General features: G+C 43.1%; 1 protein-coding gene and 1 pseudogene across 5 annotated transcripts in view; both read right to left on the bottom strand.

The window, feature by feature from the left end:
- Positions 1–21,623, bottom strand: part of IL31RA (interleukin 31 receptor A) — a 1,058,288-nt gene that overhangs the window by 213,403 nt on the left and 823,262 nt on the right. For all 5 annotated transcript variants that reach the window (XM_085631330.1, XM_085631336.1, XM_085631333.1 and 2 more), the window contains one exon: positions 11,355–11,501. In XM_085631330.1, coding sequence (XP_085487456.1) covers positions 11,355–11,501 — 147 coding nt within the window. The remainder of the gene's footprint in view (positions 1–11,354; positions 11,502–21,623) is intronic.
- LOC146865324 (large ribosomal subunit protein eL21 pseudogene) lies at positions 12,758–13,249 on the bottom strand (annotated as a pseudogene).

Here is a 21,623-nt window from a genome sequence, read left to right as displayed (position 1 = left end):
CAGTACAGTTCGTCCAAGGTGACCTGTTGGTGCTGCTTGGACCTTGCCCCATACTTACCTTAAGTCCAGGAGATTTGTCCCATAAGTTGCTGTGAAGTGCCTGAATGCAGTGCATGTTCTTGCCTGTTGCAGGGATTCTGCACAGAACTATGCGCAGGAAAACAGGATCTCAGTGAACAGGGGTGTACCAACCTACCACATCAGTACCCAAAATCCCAAACCGACTAGCTATAGTGTCTCATTCGTTCTCCTCCAAATATCACGGAGCTACAAATGATTAGACAACCCAGAACACAACATTCCCGACTCTCTCAGGAATCACGGGAGCAAGACGTACTCTTTCGCCCACTCACTCGTACTTGTCCACAATGAGAAATAGGCAGAGTCACTGAAATTGTTCAAAATGTTTATTTTAACTATCGTGCTCTACAATACAGTATACGTGCCACTACTAGCAGCAAAATGCATAAACTCAGCACAGTTAGCATCTTACAATTCCATAGAATATAAAGGGAGAAGTCATTTTATAAAGGCTGTGGAAATAAGGGCTTTTAGGCCTAATCACCCTCCCCTTGGCTAGAAGAAGTTTATTTTAAATAAAGAACGATCTCTGGGCTTTGACAGCAGACCCCATACCTTAAAGCCTGAATGTAAGGTTTACATCATAGGAACAGCAGAGCTTTTCTCCATGGAACAGCTTTCTCCAAGTGTGTTAATACAACATGCAACAACGTAAAATCAAAGCACAAGTCTTCAGTACTGCAGCTGTGTGTAGCATGTTATGTCTAGGTGCAAGGGACTGACCAGAACAGAATAACAAGGGGCATTGTTGATTGACCTTGCACATCGTAATCAGACTAAACTCCAGGAAAGGCAGAGAACACGAAAGCAGCCCGTTCTCATGTGAAAGGCACAAACAGAGTCTTGCAAAAACAAAGTCATGTAGTAACGTGCGCAAAAGCAGCATCATAGCAGCGAAGCTCATGCTAACTTAGCAATGTCAACAATGTCCCTAAGGGCCCATATAACATGCCCCATGGGATAACATTGGGCACCGACACTGAAAAGCACCTTTACACCCAGTCACCCCAGTGCCGCCCGAGTCGACAGTCTCAGACCTCACCCCGCGCGGCAGCCTACAACGAAACTGCATTGGGTGCCGCGCAACTATGGCCAATCACTGTGGCTTATGTCTGAACACAGTGACAGTGATTGGCCATGAGGTGCGCAGCGCACTCTCTGCAATCCGTCGCGTCATCACGGACGCGGTGCCACACTGTCTGCATACACACCTCGTGGCGGCGGTGTACAGTGTGTGTCAGCTCTCCCGGAGTCGGACCCGTCGTGTGACTCGTGTCGTCGAGGACTCGTGACTGACGTGACTGCCAATGCCATCGTGACCGTGATGTTTGTCGAGAAAGGTAAATGATTAGATTCGATTCTGTTGAGATTCTAGGTGGTGCGGACGGGACATGCATCTACACTGCTGCTAATACACTGAATAATATATGCATCCCGTGAACTTACTACTGTGGGAGATGTAAAAAAAAAAAATCGGGAGAATGGGGCCTTGAATCGGGTTACTGTGACTGTCATGTGTGGGCTTTGTAAGTGTGCTGCTGCAGGATCGGACATTTGAAACGCAAATGCACGTTTTCGTACATGCCAACATTTCAGAAGAGCAAAGTGGGAGATTTTAAAAAGAAAAGCGGGAGAATGGGGCCTTGAATCGGGTTACTGTTACTGTCATGTGTGGGCTTTGTAAGTGTGCTGCTGCAGGATCGGACATTTGAAACGCAAATGCACGTTTTCGTACATGCCAACATTTCAGAAGAGCAAAGTGGGAGATTTTAAAAAAAAAAGCGGGAGAATGGTACCTTGAATCGGGTTACTGTCATGTGTGGGCTTTGTAAGTGTGCTGCTGCAGGATCGGACATTTGAAACGCAAATGCACGTTTTTGTACATGCCAACATTTCAGAAGAGCAAAGTGGGAGATTTTAAAAAGAAAAGCGGGAGAAAGGGGCCTTGAATCGGGTTACTGTCATGTGTGGGCTTTGTAAGTGTGCTGCTGCAGGATCGGACATTTGAAACACAAATGCACGTTTTAGTACATGCCAACATTTCAGAAGAGCAAAGTGGGAGGTTTTAAAAAGAAAAGTGGGAGAATGGGGCCTTGAATCGGGTTACTCATGTGTGTGCTTTGGAAGTGCATGCTGCTGCAGGATCGGACATTTGAAACGCAAATGCACGTTTTCGTACATGCCAACATTTCAGAAGAGCAAAGTGGGACTCTGTGATGCAAGTGAGTTAAAGAAAATCTGAGAAATAAATGGAACAAGGAATGACTGCAAGAAGCCTGTTCTTGGATCCACAAAAGCATCCTTTCTCGCCGCACGTGTATCTCAGATGAAGACAGATGGCAAAGGAACACAGTATAAAAGCGGGCACGCGCCGAGCTTTCCGGTGTATTCTTTGATGCATGAATCACTGTTCGAAACAACATACTACAAAGATCCACAAACATCTAATATATACTAAACCTCTTGATACAGTTGCTATATACACTTTTAAGATGTTCAAGACATTACAACAATGGTAAAAGTCTATTTTTCAAATTAAGTGTTTGCTTTAATTGTCAAATCCACTATACTATGTTGTTGGTGATGAAGACAAAACCATAGAAACGCCATGTTCTCATCAGGATATTTTTAGCAAGTCATCATTTCTACACTGTATATTCATCGAGCCTGCATTTCAAAATCATGAAATGATAGCATCAATGAAAAGGGCTTAGAAAAAGATCTAACAATTTCTGTTAGTAGCCTTTAGAAATGTGCTGGCAGAAATCTTAAGTTCTATTTTATGCCCAATAATTACTATTTGTAGCTTAAGCTAATGAGAATGAACAGTATAATTCGTACTGAATAAGCAGCTACCTATGTTATAAGACATCTCTTTATTAATGTTATAACTGCACTTTCACAATTGCTTTATTAACCTTCCTGCTTTCTCAAATTTGCTTGGAAATGCACCATTTCTCTTCTCTTTTTTCAAAATTTTCTCGGGGGGAGAACCCCCCCGAACAATCCTTATATAGGTTCGGGCTCGCTCACTACGCTCGCTCGCAACGGTGAAGTATACCAATCATTTTACGCCTCACCACTTTCAAATGTCACCAGCCGCCCCTGAATGCAGGGATTTTGTTTCCGTTAATAATTGGGATATCTTGACTTAAGGTCACCAGGGATTTGGTTAGATCATTGATATACAAAATGAATAAGAGGGGGCCAAGACACAACCCTGCCTGACCCCCCTACCAACTTCAATAGCTTTAGAGATCTCGCTGTCCCTACTAATACGCACCCTGGCTTTTAGATCTCTGTGCAAATATGCCAGAAAGGAGACTAATGAGTCGTCTAACCTAAAATTGAAAAGAGTCGACCACAGCCGAGATCTATTTACAAAGTCAAAGGCCGACGTAAGATCCATAAATGCCAGATACACAGGTGTTTTCTTAGCTATATTGTATTTACTGATAATCAGGTTAAGGCATTGTTCCACAGTGCCAACCTTACTTCTAAACCCCAACTGGCTTGGATGTAAAACCTGACAGTCCTCAGCCCATGACTTGATCCTTTTAAATAATACCCTCCCCAAAATTTTCAGAGTATTTTCAATCAGTGAGATCGGCCTATTGCAGCTCAGGTTTGACCGGTCCCCCTTCTTAAAAATTGGAACTATAGTACTGTAAGACCAGGTTTCAGGAATAGATGAATTTGTCAAATTATTAAAAACATTTACAAGTAGTGGTGCCCAAAAATCGGGATAACTTTTAATAAGGTCGATAGGAAGACCATCTGGCCCGGGAGCTTTGCCCCCCATGCTCTGAGCGATGGCCTCCTCAACTTCAAATAATTCAATCTGAATCTCGGTGGTGTATGCGTACTCCTTATTAGATTCACAAGGGTCCGGGGCAGCATAAATCTAGCTAAAGTGTGCCTCCCAAGACTCACTAGAAATGTTACAACTAATTGGTGAGGCTGTATTTCCCACAGACTTCATACCTTTAACAGCCTTCCAAAAGTCCTTTCCATTTTTTAATACATTTGCCCGAACAAGGTTAGCCCAGTGGTCATTAATAAGCTCCTCCTTCCTGCATATGGTAGCTCTTTTATAGCACCTCCTAAGTGACGACACAAGAGAGCTAACTCCAGGTTTACTTACAAGTGCCTTCCTTAATGCTCTGTTAGCTGCATTAAACCAGCCTGGGTCAGAATTAATACTCTTATTTGGCTTAGACATTAATTTTTTAATGCCAATACAAAGCTCTGAGAAGGCACCAACTACCTCTGCGTTGCGTTCTCTAAATGTCAGGCAGGTGTTAATCAGATCAGGATAACATTTTATCATTCTTTCAAATAATGCATTATTAGCAATACCACACCACACAAGTCTAAGTTTATCAGTTGTCATTGTTAGATCACTTGCCCCGTGCGTATGATCATACGTTGGGCGGTGTGTGAAACTTAGAATGGTATTAATAGGATTATGGTCTCCCTGTAATGTTGGGATTACTTCGGCCCTTAGCACATAGCTTTCTAGGGAAGCAGTTATGAAAATATAATCAATAGTGGATGCTGAACCTCGACTTCTGTAGGTCGGTACTATACATCCGTCACTAGGAGGCGCGACTTTTTAAATGCAAACATATTTCTCTTGAAAAACGTACTTACCTGATGGTATTGATTCTGGTACCTAAACTTATATAAAGATACGTGTTATTTTTATAAATTTGTGGGAATCTCCTTATTGAGTTGCGTGCATCATTTATGGACAAATGTGTGAATTTGCAGATGTCTAACACTCCTCTCTGATACGCCTAAGGCTGTTCGACCAGACAACTGTATAAAGGATCACCTTGGGATTGTCCGCTAGTAAGGAAATACCTGGACACTTTGCACGGTGTACCTCTTTTTGGTATACTATATAAAGAGCCATCTTCCTACAATGGCAATATCAGATCATGCCCTGGTAGCTACCCAAGTGAGGAATAGGTTACAATCTGAGAGGAACTAGATAGCATTTTATTGGCTGCCTACTAAAAGATAGTGACCTCATTAACCATATTAGCACAAATCATGAAATGTATAAAACTCAGTAACAGAGTGGATTGCTCCAAGCCAGTAGTCTTTTAGAAGAACTTATATCGCACCGATGTCTAAATTAAAAAAAGATCAAGTAGTTATGGCCGGTCGGCCATTTTTAAGATGGTTTCGCTCCCGCGCCTACTGTATCAACTACTGAATCATCCACACCCGATTCCCCCTAGGTGGTTCCGCCAGGTTTATGCAGCACTGTGTCAGTTTCTCTGGGATGGTGGAACGGCAAAGGTGGCGCTACGGACTTGCTTTCAGTCTACGTACTGTGGGGGATTGGCGACTTCAGACATTTTGTCTTATTATATGGCCTCGCACATGCTCGTCCTGAACAAGTGGTGGTATGGGGACAGGACGGACCCGGCATACGCTGTCGAGCAACGGTGCATGGGAGACCATACCCTACATACAATTCTCTACTCTGCCCCATTGAGACGCTCCCTACCGTCTGCCATGCGGACTGTCTTTCAGATCTGGAGGCAGGTGTTACGGAGGATGGGTTGGTGGAACAGACTGACCCAGGAGACCCCTCTTTGGCATAACGGCCGCCTGCCACACTTGGCGGTTCTGTCTGGATTCCACGACTGGGTACCCATGTCATGCGGGGACTGGTTTTGAAATCCTTCCAGGATATCCAGAAAGACTTTCAGATACCAAAAACCCAATCTTTTAAGTATTTGCAGTTCTGACATGCTATTTTCCCTAGCTTGGAGGGATTGGAGTCGCTGACGGAGTTCAGTCCGGTGGAGACCAAGGTATTTATGGGGGACCTTCACGACCACAAGATCTCTAAAATGTATCAGTCCCAGGTCACTCATTGCTCCCCATCACTACAGCATCTGAGGGAGACTTGGGAGGGCGACGTGGGTCAGATGGAGGAGGAAGACTGGACGGAGGCCTTGGCATCTCCGCGAGGAGCGGCCATCGCGATGAGCCTAGGACTTATCCAATTCAAGTACCTACACCGGGTATATTATACCAGGGTTAGGCTTTGGAGGGCGGGTTTGGTGGCCTCCCTGATGTGTCTCCGATGCAAACACGAGGACAGAACCCTGTTGCATACTGTCTGGCATTGCTCTATATCAGCGAGATTCTGGAGGGGGGTGCTGGCCTGTCTCTCTGAAGTGTTGGGGTGGGACCTTCTTAACTCACAGAAGCTGGTCCTCCTACATGTTATGGAAGTGATCGAGGGCAACATTTACAAGCGCCATCTTATGCTTCTGGGAATAACCCTGGCGAAAAGGGATATCGCTAGGGTTTGGAAGGCAGCGGAAAAATGGTCTGGACTTCTGTATGGGTCTATAGACCCCAATCTTTGTGGCCAAGGGGTGCCCCCGAAAGCACTTTAAGATCTGTTAGCGCTGGGCAGACTATCGAGGTCTGGAGCTTGAGCCGCCACAGGGGGATCGGAGCCGAGACCCAGTATGACCTCCACACTTTTCATTGTTATTCTCCTTTCTTTTCTGATTATTTTTATGTCCTTTCCTGCAGATAATCGGCAGGTCAGCTGCCTAGTAGATGATGAAATCTTACAATTGTACAATGACAGTTATTGATGTAATGTGTTGCTCTGGAATAGACGACAGTGCGCTGGGGTTGGGTAGGGGAGGTTACAGTTTTAGAGGTCTGATTTTATTTGTATTGCTTTTCATCTTCTCCTGAAAATTTGTTTAAATGGTCAAATTCAATTGATGTATATCGATGCGGCAGAAGCCTCTGGGTCCCAGAGCTCTGCATCATATGTAATGTTTTGACAAAAAAAATCTGTTTAAAAAAAAAAAAAGATCAAGGAGGTAACTCCAACTGATTAACAGTAAGAACTACTCGAAAAAGCAACACAAACATTCTCACAAAAAGTTTGGCAAAAAATCATAGCTGTTAGAGGCCAGCTATAGATACTGGAACTTAATCAAATGGAATACTCCCTAGCGGGCAATAAAGTCGCCAGCTGTCAGTTAGAAAACCTTTGAAAAAATAAGCTCTGACTTATGTAACAGCAAAGGTCAATCAAAAAATCTTTAAGAAAGGCAATAAAGCTGACAGCTGTTAGCTACAAAACAAAAGAAAGCTCTGACTTATGTAACCGGGATCAAGACGGAAAACGTATTGTGAATCATTAGGAACCGAGGGGCATATTAAGAAGCGGCAGCGATAATTATCGCTGGCCGCTCTTAGCGAGAAAAATGTTATCGCTGGCTATCGCAGGAAACTATCGCCATGCTAGCGTTGTATTAACAACGCATAGCGCAATGGCGATAATTTCCCAGCGATAGCGATGTTTTCCATGGAACATCGCTGGTTTTCCAGCGATGTTCCATGGAAAACGGCGATAACCTTGCTGATACGACCCTGTGGTCGTATCAGCATAATCCACCCCCAATGGTGAGTATAGCTAAGTCTGCATTTTAGCAGACGTTTGGGGCATATTATCAAGCACAGCGTTAAAATTACCGCCGCTTTAGCGGCAGAAAACTGCTACTAAAGCGGCGATAATGGCCTTGATAATATGCCCTGGAGAATTCCAATAGAAGCCCATGTTGACACCAGAACATGGACTTCTATTGGAATTCTCAAGGGCATATTATCAAGCCCATTATCGCCCCTTTAGTGGCAGTTTTTCTGCCGCTAAAGCGACGATAATTATAACGCCGTTTCTTGATAATATGCCCCTTAGTTTTTAGAGAAAACAGCTGTTTTCTCCAAAAAGTAACGTCTGCTAAAATGCGTGGGCAGCCTTGTAAATATCTCGATGTGTACATCAGCTATATTTACAAGGTTGTACTGCCCAGTGACGCCCACTTTGCATCTCATTAGAGATGCAAAGGGAGGCGTCGGGTAAAAGGGTGCTAACATGCGCTAATGCATGTTATCACCCTCTTGTAAATAGGGCGATATTTTTATCTCCGCTTTTTTGGCTTTAAAAGCCAAAAGAGCGGAGAAATGGCCCTTGTAAATATGCCCCAGAATAAGTTAAAGGCATTCCAAACTATGGGCCAGATTTATCAAAGGTTTTGGATCACTCTCGCGCCATCCAATGGGACAGAGGGGATGCAAAATCTAGAATGAGATTTACCAAGCCATGCAAGGCCACCTTGCATGGCTTGGTAAGTCTGGACGCTGCCTTGCGTTACTCTGCCCCAGGGAGGTGTTCCATGAATGGAGCATGAGCGTTTCTACGCATCCACCCATTTCTTGATTTACAATGAGTGGTAGACCTGGGAATGTGTCAAAATACTACGCCCTCCCAGGGGAGGAGTAACAAGGAGAAATATCTTTATTTCTCCACGTTTTTTCCTCTTTCTACATGTGCTACATTCTGCAGCACACGTAGAAAGAGGAAAAAGCTTCAAAGAATTGTTTTTGTGCTGGAAAGAATCCTTTCCTGCACCAAAGTAATCCTACCTGCAACGCAGGCACCCTTTGCACCATGGTGCAAGATTGACTGTGTTGGTGCTAGGCACCCATAAGTTCACCAGTGTAAGGAGAGAGCAGGTATTCATCGTATGTTGATAGATATGGTGCATTCCTGACCTCTCCCTTTTACACAGTGCTGCAAGGTGTCTTGCTGCAGTGTGTGAAAAAATTATAAATATAGCCTGCGACACAAGCAATTATACTGTAAAGATTCAATATGTGGAACTTACAAAGTCATACAGACAGTAGGCAAAGAGAAGTTGACTGAGGCACAAAAGGATGACTAGACAGCCTGGTAATAAAATAGAAAATTTGTGAAAGTTATAAAAAGATTTGAAGTACAGAAGGTGACAAGCCTGGATGGCGTTAGTCCCCATCTTCTAAAAATCTACTGCAATTCTTAGTCAGTTTATTGTTAGATTAATTCAATAGCTTTGTTCACATTAGGGTAGTAACCCCCTCAATGAGGAAGGCAAGGATACCAATCATATATTAAAGGCAGACATAGATCTAATGGGGTGTGGACCATAAGAGGCTATCGCACTACAAAATACAGATACAAAAATATTTACAAAGGGCATGATTCACAAAGGTTAACGTACACTTTTGTGTAAGTTTACGATTGTTTGCTATTCACAAAGGTATTTTACTAATAGTATCTATACGACTTTGGAGTCTCCACATATAAAAACCTAGCACAGTCCTAGTGATAAAATGCCGTGCCTAATACTCCCGGGCCAAACCAGATTTATTCGAGGTCAACAAGTGTCAGACGACACAAAAATGGGTATTCTCGTGATAGACATAAGAGCATATTTATCAAAAGTTCACTGAAAGCAGGGCAGCAGCAAAGTTGCTGTGCTGCGTTGAGTGAACGGTAGAGAGCTGAAACACGACATATTTACTCTTCAGCTCTCTCCCTGCGCAGGCACACTTGTGTCTCCCTAGTGCCAAGGCATGCGCCCTGCATCACAGTGCAATGGTGCAGGAGATTGGATTGTTTTTGTGCAGGAAAGGATACCCTCCTGTACAAAAACAATAAAAGGAAGCATTTTCCTCTTTCTATGTGTGAAGCAAAATACAACATTCATAGAAAGAGGAAGTAACGAGGAGAAATAAGCATATTTCTTCTTGTTACGCCCCTCGTGGTAGGAATACTTATTTCAAGCAATTCCAGCTTTCCAAACCTGAATAAATCAGAAATTGTTCGACATCCATGGGTGGATACGTGGGGACACCCACGCTCCACCCATGAAACGCCTACCACTAAGAAGTGCAACACAATGCAGCACAAGCTGCTAGGTTGCCATTTCTTTACAACGCTACGGAAGGCCTCCCGCATAAGGCCATTTGAGGCCTTGTAAATCACAAATAAGGCTGTGCGTTGTCCTGCGTTGCCTAACATGTTGCAATGGTAACAGAAAGGCTTAGTAAATCTGCTCCAAAGTGCATAAACAAGACAAAGTGAGTGTCAAATACACCAGCAGGTATATCACGAGTACTGCCAGTGACATCATGGCTTCTGACTCCTGGAAATCTGGTGCCCTTTGCACAACACTGCAATTGTTTTCATGCAGCACACTGCTGCATGAGAGGTATGGAATCTGTGCCTGGATAAGCTGAAGGGTACAGCCTATATCTACACCTAAGGACAGTTGGTTCAGTGCAAATGTCCAATCAACTTTAAATTTAAATTTCACCATAAACATTTAAGGGGAATGAATCACAGTAATTATCCTAAACTTCAAGACAACCATGTAGAAGTGTAAGGGCTGCCGTCCTTTTTATGGCTTCCAGGTAGAGTGTATGCTTTCACCTCAAAGCAGAAGATGCGCGATGAGGCAGGGCCCCTAGTCTTTCTTTGAGAGGTGTGCTCCAGACCACAGCCACAGACATTGCCCAAAAAGATGCGCGCATTCAAATCAGCACCTCACCTAGGGCAAGATGTACGAAAGAGCTAGTTACAAAAAGTGATCACAAATTGCACACCGACGTTTTGCAAATTTGTGAACTGACCTATGTACAAATAGGTCTGTTCAAACAAAGAATGGTAATGAGTCGCAGACAGCCCTGCCTAATGTATATTTATTAGGCGGATCACAATTTGTGCCTCACTAAGATTGGCCCAAATCACAGCGATGGTGGCTTGTGATTATGTTTAAAAAACACAGAAGAGTTGTTTTTTAAAAGCAGTCCTATTTCCCTAAATAAATGGGGTTGCTCCCTTCCCTTTTTCCAAACACGGTTCTACCCCAACTTGGGAGTCGATAATCTTTACATGGTATGAGACTGGAATTCTGGTCACACACCATTGATGCCTATGGGACAGATTCACAATTTGGAAGGGATGTCCACAACATGGCCCTTCCAGATTGCAAATCGGTACCCTTTCGCAAACACATTTTCTGAGTCAGGGAAGGTTTGCAGACTCCTAAAATGGACTACGCAATAATTATCTATGTTGCGGGTGGAGGCATTCCCATTTTGCCAATTGGAGAGTTTGCCTACATAAAATAGGTTAGTGTATCTGGCCTCTAGGGTTGCTTATAAGAGGCAGACAAAGTCCACCTAGTCCATGGCCAGGTATAAGAAAGAGGGTCTTACTATGTAGTGATATCAGTTAATAGCCATTATAAAAGTTATATGATTTCAAAATAAAGTAGAACTTGCAAAACAAAGAGGTAAAGTTGTTCATTGCAAACATCCCTTTGTTTCCATTGACAGCAGTAATGAACACATGTTGATTCATGAAACTCATTTTAATTAATGAAACACGTACTTACTCATTTGTCTACCATTGGAAGCACTGTACACTATAGTATAGTTGGTAACAAAGCCATGTCGTTCATTCTTTGGAATCTCTTCCCATTTCACGGTTACCTCGTGTTTTCCTGTATTGTGAATTTTAACTAAAGGACCATATTTGGGAGCTAAAGAAAATAACAAAATAAAGCAGAGAATGAAACATCTGTTGATAAAAAGCATTAGCCTTTTCGCATTACATAATTGTGTGGCATTAAAAAACTAATATCATTTCGAATCACAGTAGCTGAAACCAGCTTCCTTGAAATTCGATTTCATTTGCTCTAACTAATAACAATGGAGACTTTTACTTGGACTTTATTCGTGAAATAAAGTTTTTCAGTTCCTCTGTTTCATCTAAATAAAGTTTAAGTGCTGTGTCCAGTTTTGTTAAAAAATCGTCATTTCCACATTCTCTTTCCAGTGGCACTCATCCATCTAGACTTCCTGTTTCCTATTAGCCCCAATTACATAACCCTAGCTGACAACTCCCGACAACCTATGCCATTAGAGTTCATGCAGTTTGAACCTCGCCTCCGCCCAATCTTCACCCATCTTGATTAGGACACTTGTCATAGATTTACATATAGAATTCACAAGATCACAATCATTTGATGCCCCATTCTAAAGTGACCCTTTTTCGTATCGCCCACAGACACCTGTGTAGCTGTCACAGACGGACCTCAGACTCCCATGAAAGTATAACACACACACATACATACAGAGAGTGGGCTTTTGGCGAGCCATATCTAGCTGGCTGCTGTCATATTTTACGGGTTGCCATTCGTTTGGAGCCGGAGGGCTATTCTTAAGGCCATGCATACAATTTCTTCAAAATGTACAAGGGGCTTTAACACATACAAGCCAACAGACCCAGCTCAGGCTGGATACTCCTGATATTCAAAGTTTAAATAGCTGAATTTTAGCTGTCTCCCACCTAAAATTGTCTCTGTTTCAATATTTGTCAACAGGCAAAATAAATTCCCCCGATTTTGTTTTCACGATCTCCCTCTTTACTGTTTCGAACATGTAAGAAACTTGAGTATTACATGAGGAGGTTAGAGCCCACCTTAAATAATAATCACAATCCTTGTCAGGGTGAACCAATACAGCATTTAAATAAACCTGTGCTTATCTCTCAGGAAGCTTGGCACAAAACAGTCAGGCAGAATTTAGAGGCATTGAGAAAAGTATTTATGCAGCACTCAAGCATTAATAAATAGATAACATAACACAAGAAACTATATAGAAAAATAGAGAAGATTTTAATAAATAAAACAGCACCAAAACAACAAAATTCCAATAAATCGAACCAGAGGTATGAATTTTCTCTTTCTTTTTCTTTTTTTGTGCAAAATATTTGCTTTTATTTGTAAATAGTAATTTATGCCATGAACTCATAGGGAATTGGCTCCAACAGTTCGGGTTCCTTGTCCAGTGTACTAACGAAGTGCGCTGCTCTTGATGTTTCCGGCTGGTATTTCATTTCAACCCACAAGCCTTTCGCCTTGCCCTCCGTCTTCCTCCTTTCATTCTCTTTGACAAGCTTTAGAAAGCTGTCTCTGCTTTTTGAATGTATAATATGCTCAATGCGCACATTAATTCTCTTGGCAAGTATTTTGCCCTTGACCTGTTTGTTTACAATAATGCCCACTGTATGTTGGGTGACGTTGAATATTCTTTCAGTCTTGCCATGGTAACACTTGTGCGGCATACCCTTTTGGATTGTTCCCAAACCCTTGATGTCCACTATGTCCCCCTTCATGTAGATGCGCATGTAGGTCGCCAGAGGTACAAGTCCATGTTTGAGGAATGGTCTAGAGGACATGTAACTCGTTCCTCGCCTTTTTCCTCTTGTGTTTGTAATTTTGGCGGTTTACTGGAAGATGGCGAATCCGTTTAAAGTCTGAATTCAAAATAGCGCCAAATTGCACAAACCGCCAAACAAGGGTATCTGGTTGTGCTACACATGGTGGTCAAAAGTTAGGGCCAACTGCGATGGAGCAGGAGTCGGATACGGGAACCAGGTTCATCCCAGGGGAAAGCTTACCTTCTGACTTCGAACTTTTAATGGAGAAAAAGTGGTAATCGATGAGTTGTCTGCAGAGCAAGCTGCAAGCTGGACCTGAAGCGGAGCTTGATGATGGCGGGGTGCACAAGAGCAGGAAATCGGTGTGGTTGTGGGAATAAGCGTGAAATCTCTGAGCAGGCGTAGTCCGTGCACAGGAAGACCTCAAAGTCAACTAGGTGATGATCGGCATTAGTTCCAGTGAAGGCTTCTACATTCGGACTTAGAAACATTTCTGGAAGTCAGACCTCCTTCAGCGGGGCAAACTGGAAAATGGAGGCTGACCGGCGATACGATGTTGACAGCTGTGGCTTCGACCATCACCCCAATCTCCGTCGGTACTTTAGGCACCAAGTTGGCAAAAAGTTTCTAAGTCCCACTTCTTGCAGTTTGGGGACAGGAGGAGTACACTCTCACACCAGCCAAGGATCCAGAACCTGGGGCTCACCACTTGAGAATTAAGACTCACTCGAGCAGAGGCAAGCAGGAGGGTCCAGGCCTGGTCCAGTTGGAACTGGTCAGCTGGACTGTTGCACGTGGAGGCCTCTGAAAGCTTGTTGTGTCCCTGTAGCGTGAGCAGGTTATTCAATTGACCCTTGGAGTCACTTCTGGGATCCTGAGTTCAAGGCAAGGAGGTCCAGTCTTCCTTCAGGTTCTTGAGGCCAAAGCTCAGCCCTTTTGATTCTTCACAGGTCCAAGAGTGTTCTGAGGAGAGGTCAGTGGGACCCACATTTATGCCTAGTGCCAGCCTGTGGGTAGAAGGAAATCCTTTGTCACCCGATAAACCAGTTCTGGTCAATTCCTTTGCTCCTATTGGATTTGCAGCCAACTTGACTTGAGAAAGACAAAACGGAGGCATGCCTAGGTGTGAGCTTCATCTGCCAGTAATAGAATAGGCATCCTTTGAAGCTCAGGAAGGGACTGGAAAGAGCTTCCCAGCATTCCTTTCAAGAGAGGACTCTCCCTCCCCACACCTAGAGCCCCTTTTCCACTGTATGGGTGCAATTCATGCCTCACTACCAGAGAGCCATCAGGGGTCAGGTGACAGCTGGACACTGTAAGGAAAGCCTTTTGGTAGAAAGGAAAATGAAGATTTTCTAAAAGTTTCATTCCCAAAATAGTAACATAAAATCTGACTTTATCATTAAGTGGGATTTTAAATTCCTATTAAAATAAGTCCTTCAAATATTTTCTAGCTATTCCTGAACTGAGTTTAGCACGTATTAAATGTAATAGGGTAAACCATGGTTAACACATGGGAAAGCCAGCTTGCAACAGTGACTTTGGAGGTTTTTCACTGCCATGGCATGTAAACATTAAATATACAGGTCCTACTTTTAAATACCATGCACCCTGCCATATGGGCTTTAAAGGCTTTCCAAAGGGTGAGTTATAAGTGTACGAAATGTAGATTTATGCATGGTAAAATGTTTTCTTTATCAGGTTGAAATGGCAGTTTTAAAATGCAAACTCAGGCTGTGGTGGCCAGCTTGGAGACATGTTTTACAGTGCTACTATAGTGGGTGGCACAATGGGTACAGGTGGTCCCATATCCTAGGGACTTACAAGCAAATTAAATGTACCAATCAGGTGTATACCAATGCTCACATGTTTGCAAGGGAGGGCAAAGAGTCCTATGGCCAATAAAAACCTGTTCAGAAACAGAAGGCAATAATCTGGGAGAATACAATGCACAAGATAGGCATTCTCAACATGTGGTCCCCCAGCAGAATGCAGAGAGAACAACTCACCCTTATGAGAGGTCTCATTGCTAAGGTGGAAAAACCTGGAAAGACCATCAGCATTGGCATGGTCAGTCCCAGGGCGATGTTCCTCCGTGAAGTCCATTCCCTTGACATTTTCAACAGAAATACTCGCATGAATGCTAACTGGTCCCCTGTTTAACCTCTACACTGTTCTGCCCCTAGCCTAGCATCACTGTTCCTGTGCCCCTTCTACACACTAACACTGCCCCTAGTGCAGGATGTTCCTTTGCAACCACCTGCTGGGTATACCCAGATTATGTCTAAAGACCAAAGCTGTAAAAAAGAGTGAAGCATTTTCGAATGCGCATCCTAGTCTTTAATTCAAACTTTTAAATTGTTGCTCTAATTTCAAAGTGAATGTGTTACATTATATACGAGTGGTACCTGCTTTAGCATGGCCCCTGTGTTTACGTAGATTTTGCCCATGTGAGTTCAAATGCTGTTAAAATATAAGCATAACGTCTCTCCACAATCTGAAAAAACAGACATTAGTTGAATTATTCACACTGTTTATTGTCATATTGACGTCTACAAGAGGTCACGCATGCATGTGGGATGTGTTTTACTCAGATAACGTTGCTGCTACTGGAAGAGGGAGTTGAAGAACCTCATTATATGCCTGTAACTGTTTTCCCATGGACATACTCCTCAACTGCACAATGGTATTTAGACCCACAGATGATTGTCTGCCGAATAAGCAGCCACAGACATGGTCCCTCTGCATCTATCTGTCACTTGGTGCACCAGTCTGCTTCACTGGTATTGCTTTTTCTGGGGCCAACTCTAACTCTTGGGCCTGAATTTACTAAGATTTCATGCAACGTAGTGCAGCAAGAGAAGTTGCTGTGCTGCGTTCCATTTAAGAGAGCGAGCATAGCGGTGCCATTTTCACAAAGATATGGCACAGTTCAGCTCTCTCCTTGCACTAGCAAACTTTGGGCTGCACAGAGCCAATGCAGGGACCCTTTGCGCCATGACACAATGTGTGTCAGCATTGAAGTCAGGATATTTGTTTTGCTGGAAGAGATACCTTCCTGCACAACAACTATCCTTTAAGGTTTCTTTCTTTCTCTATGTGTGCTGCAGAATGCAGCACGCTGGCAAAGAAGAAGTAACGAGGAAAAACAAAGATATTTTGCCTTATTACACCAGCCTCAGGTAAACGTATCATTGTGGCTAAACCCATGTTTACAAGTCTTTCTAAATATGGGTTTGTGTCAAAATACATGAGTGGATGCACAGAAATGCCCATGCTCCACCCATGTAATGCCTACCTGAAGCAAGCTAATGCAAGGCTATGAAAACTCTTGGTCTCTCTCCTAAAGTATTCAGCCCCACTCATACAGCGGGACATACATTGGATACCATCTTCTCGAACATACAGGACCTAGTAGTGGAACCTCCTATAGCCTTGACTTGGACAGATCACTTTGCTCTAAAATTCTGGTTAGAAATTCCTAAGCCTATTAACAAACCTCTGTATCTCCGGGGATCTCGGAGACCTTGGAGGAAGGTGACCCTTGCCTCATTCACCTCCGCGTTCACAGCCCCAGTCCTTCGGCTCTGTGTGGACAGTGATGCGGCACTGGAAACGCTGGAGGCCTCGGGAACTAAGGTTTTGGACATTATTGCCCCATGTAAAGTAGGCAAGATCTGGGAAAAGTCAGCCCCAGTATCATGGTATACTGACAGTCTTAAGAAAGAAAAAGCCGCCTGTAGAAAAAGGGAAAGGAAATGGAGAAAATCAAAACAGGAGGTGGATAAACTAGCCTATAGAACAGCCCACAGAGCATACTTAAATAAGTGTAACACCGCTAGAAGATCTCACCTAGGGACTAGAATTAGCGATGCTAAAAATTCCTCCAATGAGCTGTTCAAGATCCTTAAAGAGTTCATCAACCTGAGGGTTAATAAACCTTCTTGCCCGTTGACTTAAATGTTATGTGATGATCATGCTAATCACTTTAAGCTAAAGATCGATAAAATCTATAGCTCTTTTAGCACAGAGGAGGAACTTAGCATGGTATCACACAATCCTGAAGATCCCATCACGATGGAGCAAGTCCTGTCTTCATTAGCGCACATACAATCTGGCTCCCCTCTAGACCTTGCCCTTCCTTTTATCTTCTCAGCTTTTGCCCCGACCCTTGCGGCTCCGATCACTGAAGTCTGTAATTTATCGTTAGCCACTGCCACCTTCCCTCAGAAATGGAAGTTGGCTCAAATAAGACCCTTATTAAAAAAAAAAAAACCTGGCCAACCCATTGGATTTGCAAAACTATAGACCCATTTCTCTTCTTCCTTCTTCCTTTTTTTTCTAAAATTATGGGAGGTCTGATTAATAAACAGTTAACTGAATATCTTGAACGGAACAACACACTTGATTCTTCCCAGTCAGGCTTCCGCGGGTTGTATAGTACAGAATCCGCACTAACTGAAGTAACGGATACGATTAAGCTGGCCCTAGAAAAGAGGACACCAACTATGTTGATTCTCCTTGACCTGTCAGCAGCGTTTGACACCATCTCTCATTGAATACTAGTGTATAGGCTACAAGAGATTGGTGTCAGTGGAACGGCATTAAATTGGTTTGAAAACTTCCTTGCTGACAGAACACAGCAAGTCCAACTAGATTTGTTTATATCTCAGACCACAGCTGCAGACAAAGGGGTCCCACAGGGTTCAATCTTAAGCCCCACTTTATTCAACATCTAAGTAAATGTAAATGTAAATGTAAGGATACTTGTATAGCGCACGACTACCCGGAGGTCTCTCGGCGCTTGTACGAATACCGCTGTGGAACCCATCCTGGCTTTTCCCTGTGAGGCGTCCACTCCTGGGCACCCCCAAGGTGAAGGCCAGGCATCCTTAGCGTTGTGGGGGCCGTTGTGGAGATTAAGCAAGCTATTGCCCAGAGTTGCAGAGTGGGACTCCATGATTAGAATGGCACAGAGGCGAGAATTATCAGGTCCGTGGAATTTTGAGCCCAAGACCCGCCGAGGCGGGGAATTGAACCCTGGTCCCGGGCTAGACCTCTGCATCAGGGTCTGCCGCTCTAATCATTGAGCCACACTTCTCCACTAAGTGTCTTCCCTGGCGACCATTATTAGATCTTGTGGGTTTGATACATTACGTACGCGGACGATACACAATTGATAGTTACTATTGATACTGATCCCACGTCGACCAGAGAAAAATTCAAAAACTGCATGTTAAAAACGGCGGCATGGATGACTGCAAATTTTCTACAGCTTAACACCAACAAAACCAAGATTCAGTTGTTCGGGAAAGCGGGGGGACTCTGGTCCTCAGATTGGTGGCCTTCTGAGCTGGGAGAACCCCCTACGTCACAAAAATGGGTGAACAATGTGGGTGTTCTAATGGACGACAAACTCTCCATGGAAGAACATGTGAAAAGCATCTCGGGCACATGTTTCGGCCTGATACGAATGTTTAGAAAGATCTTTCCCTGGATCCCTCTCTCAGCAAGAAAATCCCTTATACAGGCACTACTAGTGAGTAGACTAGATTATGGAAGATCTACTTTAAAGGCTGCAGGTTGTGCAGAACACAGCTGCACGTCTAGCCCTTAATCGGCCTGCTCGAACCCCTTCGGAACCCCTCCTGCGACTGCTTAACTGGCTGCCCTTCAGAAAAAGAGCAGTGTTTGAGCTTCTATGTCTGGTATTCAAAACTCTCCAGGGGAAGGATCCAGCTTACCAGAGAAAGAAGCTAAAACCGTATATCCCTTATCGCCAATTGAGATCAAGTGGTCGACGGTTGTTGTGCCCCATGAGAATAGAATCAGAATGGGTGTTTTTTTCCGTATCTCGCTCCCTTCCATTGGAACAAATTGCCAGACAACATCCGTGCATGCTTCAATCTCTGGCAGTTTAAAAATACTTCTCAAAACCTGGCTGTTCTGTCACTAATCAGTAGTCTTTGCTCTGCTCTGTCTGATATTAATGAGATTAGTTTTGATGTTTGTCATTTGAAAATTGAAGTATTTTCTTGTCTGTACATTGAATGTTTGATAAAAAAAAATTCTTAGAAAACAAATCAAATAAAAGTGGATAAATAAATAGTCCATTCAAATAGATATAGTGGTTGTCTGTTTATAGCTCGTCAAATTGAAGAGCATAAAGTACAACGGGGTTAGGTTCTCTTCTGTGTTTGTACTTTAAAAACGGCCCTACCTGACCCCGGTCCAATTTGGGCCTATTCCCTTTTGTTATTGCTGTCTGATATTGTGGCGCCGAGAGATCCCCATGGGGATGATCCGGTTTGCGCCTAATAAATAACAATAATAATAATAATAAAGGCACCGCTAAGTGCTTCATTACTTTTATTTTTTATTTTTACAAAACCATGCAAAACTATGCAAATTGGGCTTTGCGTGGCATTGTAAATTTCAAAATATATTTTGCTTTGGGGCTGCACCAAAAAAGTGACCTAACCATGACACAAAAACTAAGTAAATCTGGGACTTGGTCTCAGGCTGCTGCAGTTCTTAGCCCTGCTCGTTTTATCTAGGGGGAAACTCTGGAAAATTATGGCATCGTGTTGCTGTGTGGCATCTTGATGATGCTGGGCACAACTCGATCACCTCTTCCCCAGGGCTTCTTGCCATTGAGTAAGCCATTGCTTTCTCTATGTGAAATAGTCTCACACTTGCTCTCGACTGATGTTTTTTTTTTAACGTTTAATTTAAATTTTTGTCATATTTAGTTTTTGATTTGACTATCTTTCTTTTTTTCACTGTGTTGTTTGATCATCCTTCCTAGATTTATGTTTTTTACCATTTCGTTTTTTTTACATAGTGTTTTCTTGTGTAAGATTCTGCGTTCATGTGTTTTTCATTTGCTTATTAATCTTAGTGTGTTTCACATTTCTAATGCTCCCTCTTCCTTTTTTATATATTTTAAATTAACTCCGTTTTATCTCTACTTTTGTATTATCTTTTTGGGCCAAGAGCTGTCTACTATTTCACGCCCTGCATTGGAGCTCCGAGAGTAAGCATTAAGTGGGAAGGTGAATTGCCTAAGTCGGTAAAAATGAATTTCATTGCATATTCCTATGTTATCAAATAAGAGCTTCTAAACAAGACTCAACGGTGGTAATTTAAAATCATTAAGCGTTAGCCTAAATTAAGCCTCTCATAATAAAACCAAAACATGCCATGAAATCCCCACCAAATCTCAGCCTTTCAGCTCTTTGCTGGAATGCTAAAATGTCCCATGTCTTAACAGCTGCATTTGGAAATGGCATCAACTGATTGCAGGGACTTAACTCATCACTTGACCCTCATCTCCCCCTCCTTTTCCGACTCCATACTTAACTCCAAACTTGCTGAGATGTCCCTGGAGCGTCATCAACATAAGGCTGACATACAATGCCTAATATCTTGTGAGATAGCGATCTCTTCCCACACCAAATGGGATCTCAACACCCTCAACATTTCCCTATCTGCCTGGAGAGCAATTCTATATCCCAACGCCTCCACCCAGCCCAGCGGGGTGAAAGCTATTCTATCAGACAATGATATCTACTCCCTCCTCCTCTCATACAAATCTATACACTAAGACATCCCAAACAACTTGGGTCAAATTCAATCTAGTCAGACCAATCCACACAGAGAACCTAGGCCCAATCCAAGGGTAATAAACAATTCCACCTGGGATGTATGCTACTCAGTTGCTGATCGGCATCTAAACATGCAGCGAATATTGCTGACCTTATCATTACACATGGTCTCAACCTCATTGTTCTGACTGAAAAATGGCTAAATGACTCCTCCACACCAATTCTCGATATTCTCGTGCCTCCTTTATACTACATCATCAGATTAGATAGACCAATCAGACCAGGTCAGGTATTGCCTGTATACACCTCAACAATCTGTGTGAAGCAAGCTCAAAACATCAGTCTCAACTTGTGTGAATACCTGGGCATCGATATCATGAGAAATGATAGACCTTGAGGCAAATTGCATGCATTCTACCATCCTCCAGGAGATAACCTCCCATTAATTGAGCAAATATGGAAATCCTCACTACCAACTCCAGGCCACACTGTGCCCAGATCTTCCTGGGGGATTTCAACCTCTACTGGAACGACCGAAGCGACCAAGCAGTGATTAGCCTAAAAACCTTCGTAGATTACCTTAACCTGGTCCAATTCAGCGATAGTCCTACCCACAAATTGGGAACGATCTTGGATCTAATCCTCTCTGAGTCCAGTTCCATTCAACCTGAATTTATTGTTCCTTGTAATTGGATAGACCACCACTGCATCACTTTTCACATCACGGAATCGAAGTCTGATAAAAAGGCACAAATTAAAACACCAAGTCACTGGAAAAGGAACATTAGAAACATAAACCTGCACAAACTGACATCTAGCAGCAACCACATACT

The sequence above is a fragment of the Triturus cristatus genome, chromosome 2_1, assembly GCF_964204655.1.
Source record: "Triturus cristatus chromosome 2_1, aTriCri1.1, whole genome shotgun sequence".
NCBI classification, from domain to species: domain Eukaryota; kingdom Metazoa; phylum Chordata; class Amphibia; order Caudata; family Salamandridae; genus Triturus; species Triturus cristatus.
Note: the sequence above shows the minus strand (reverse complement) of the source record. Positions and strands in the feature narration are given on the sequence as shown.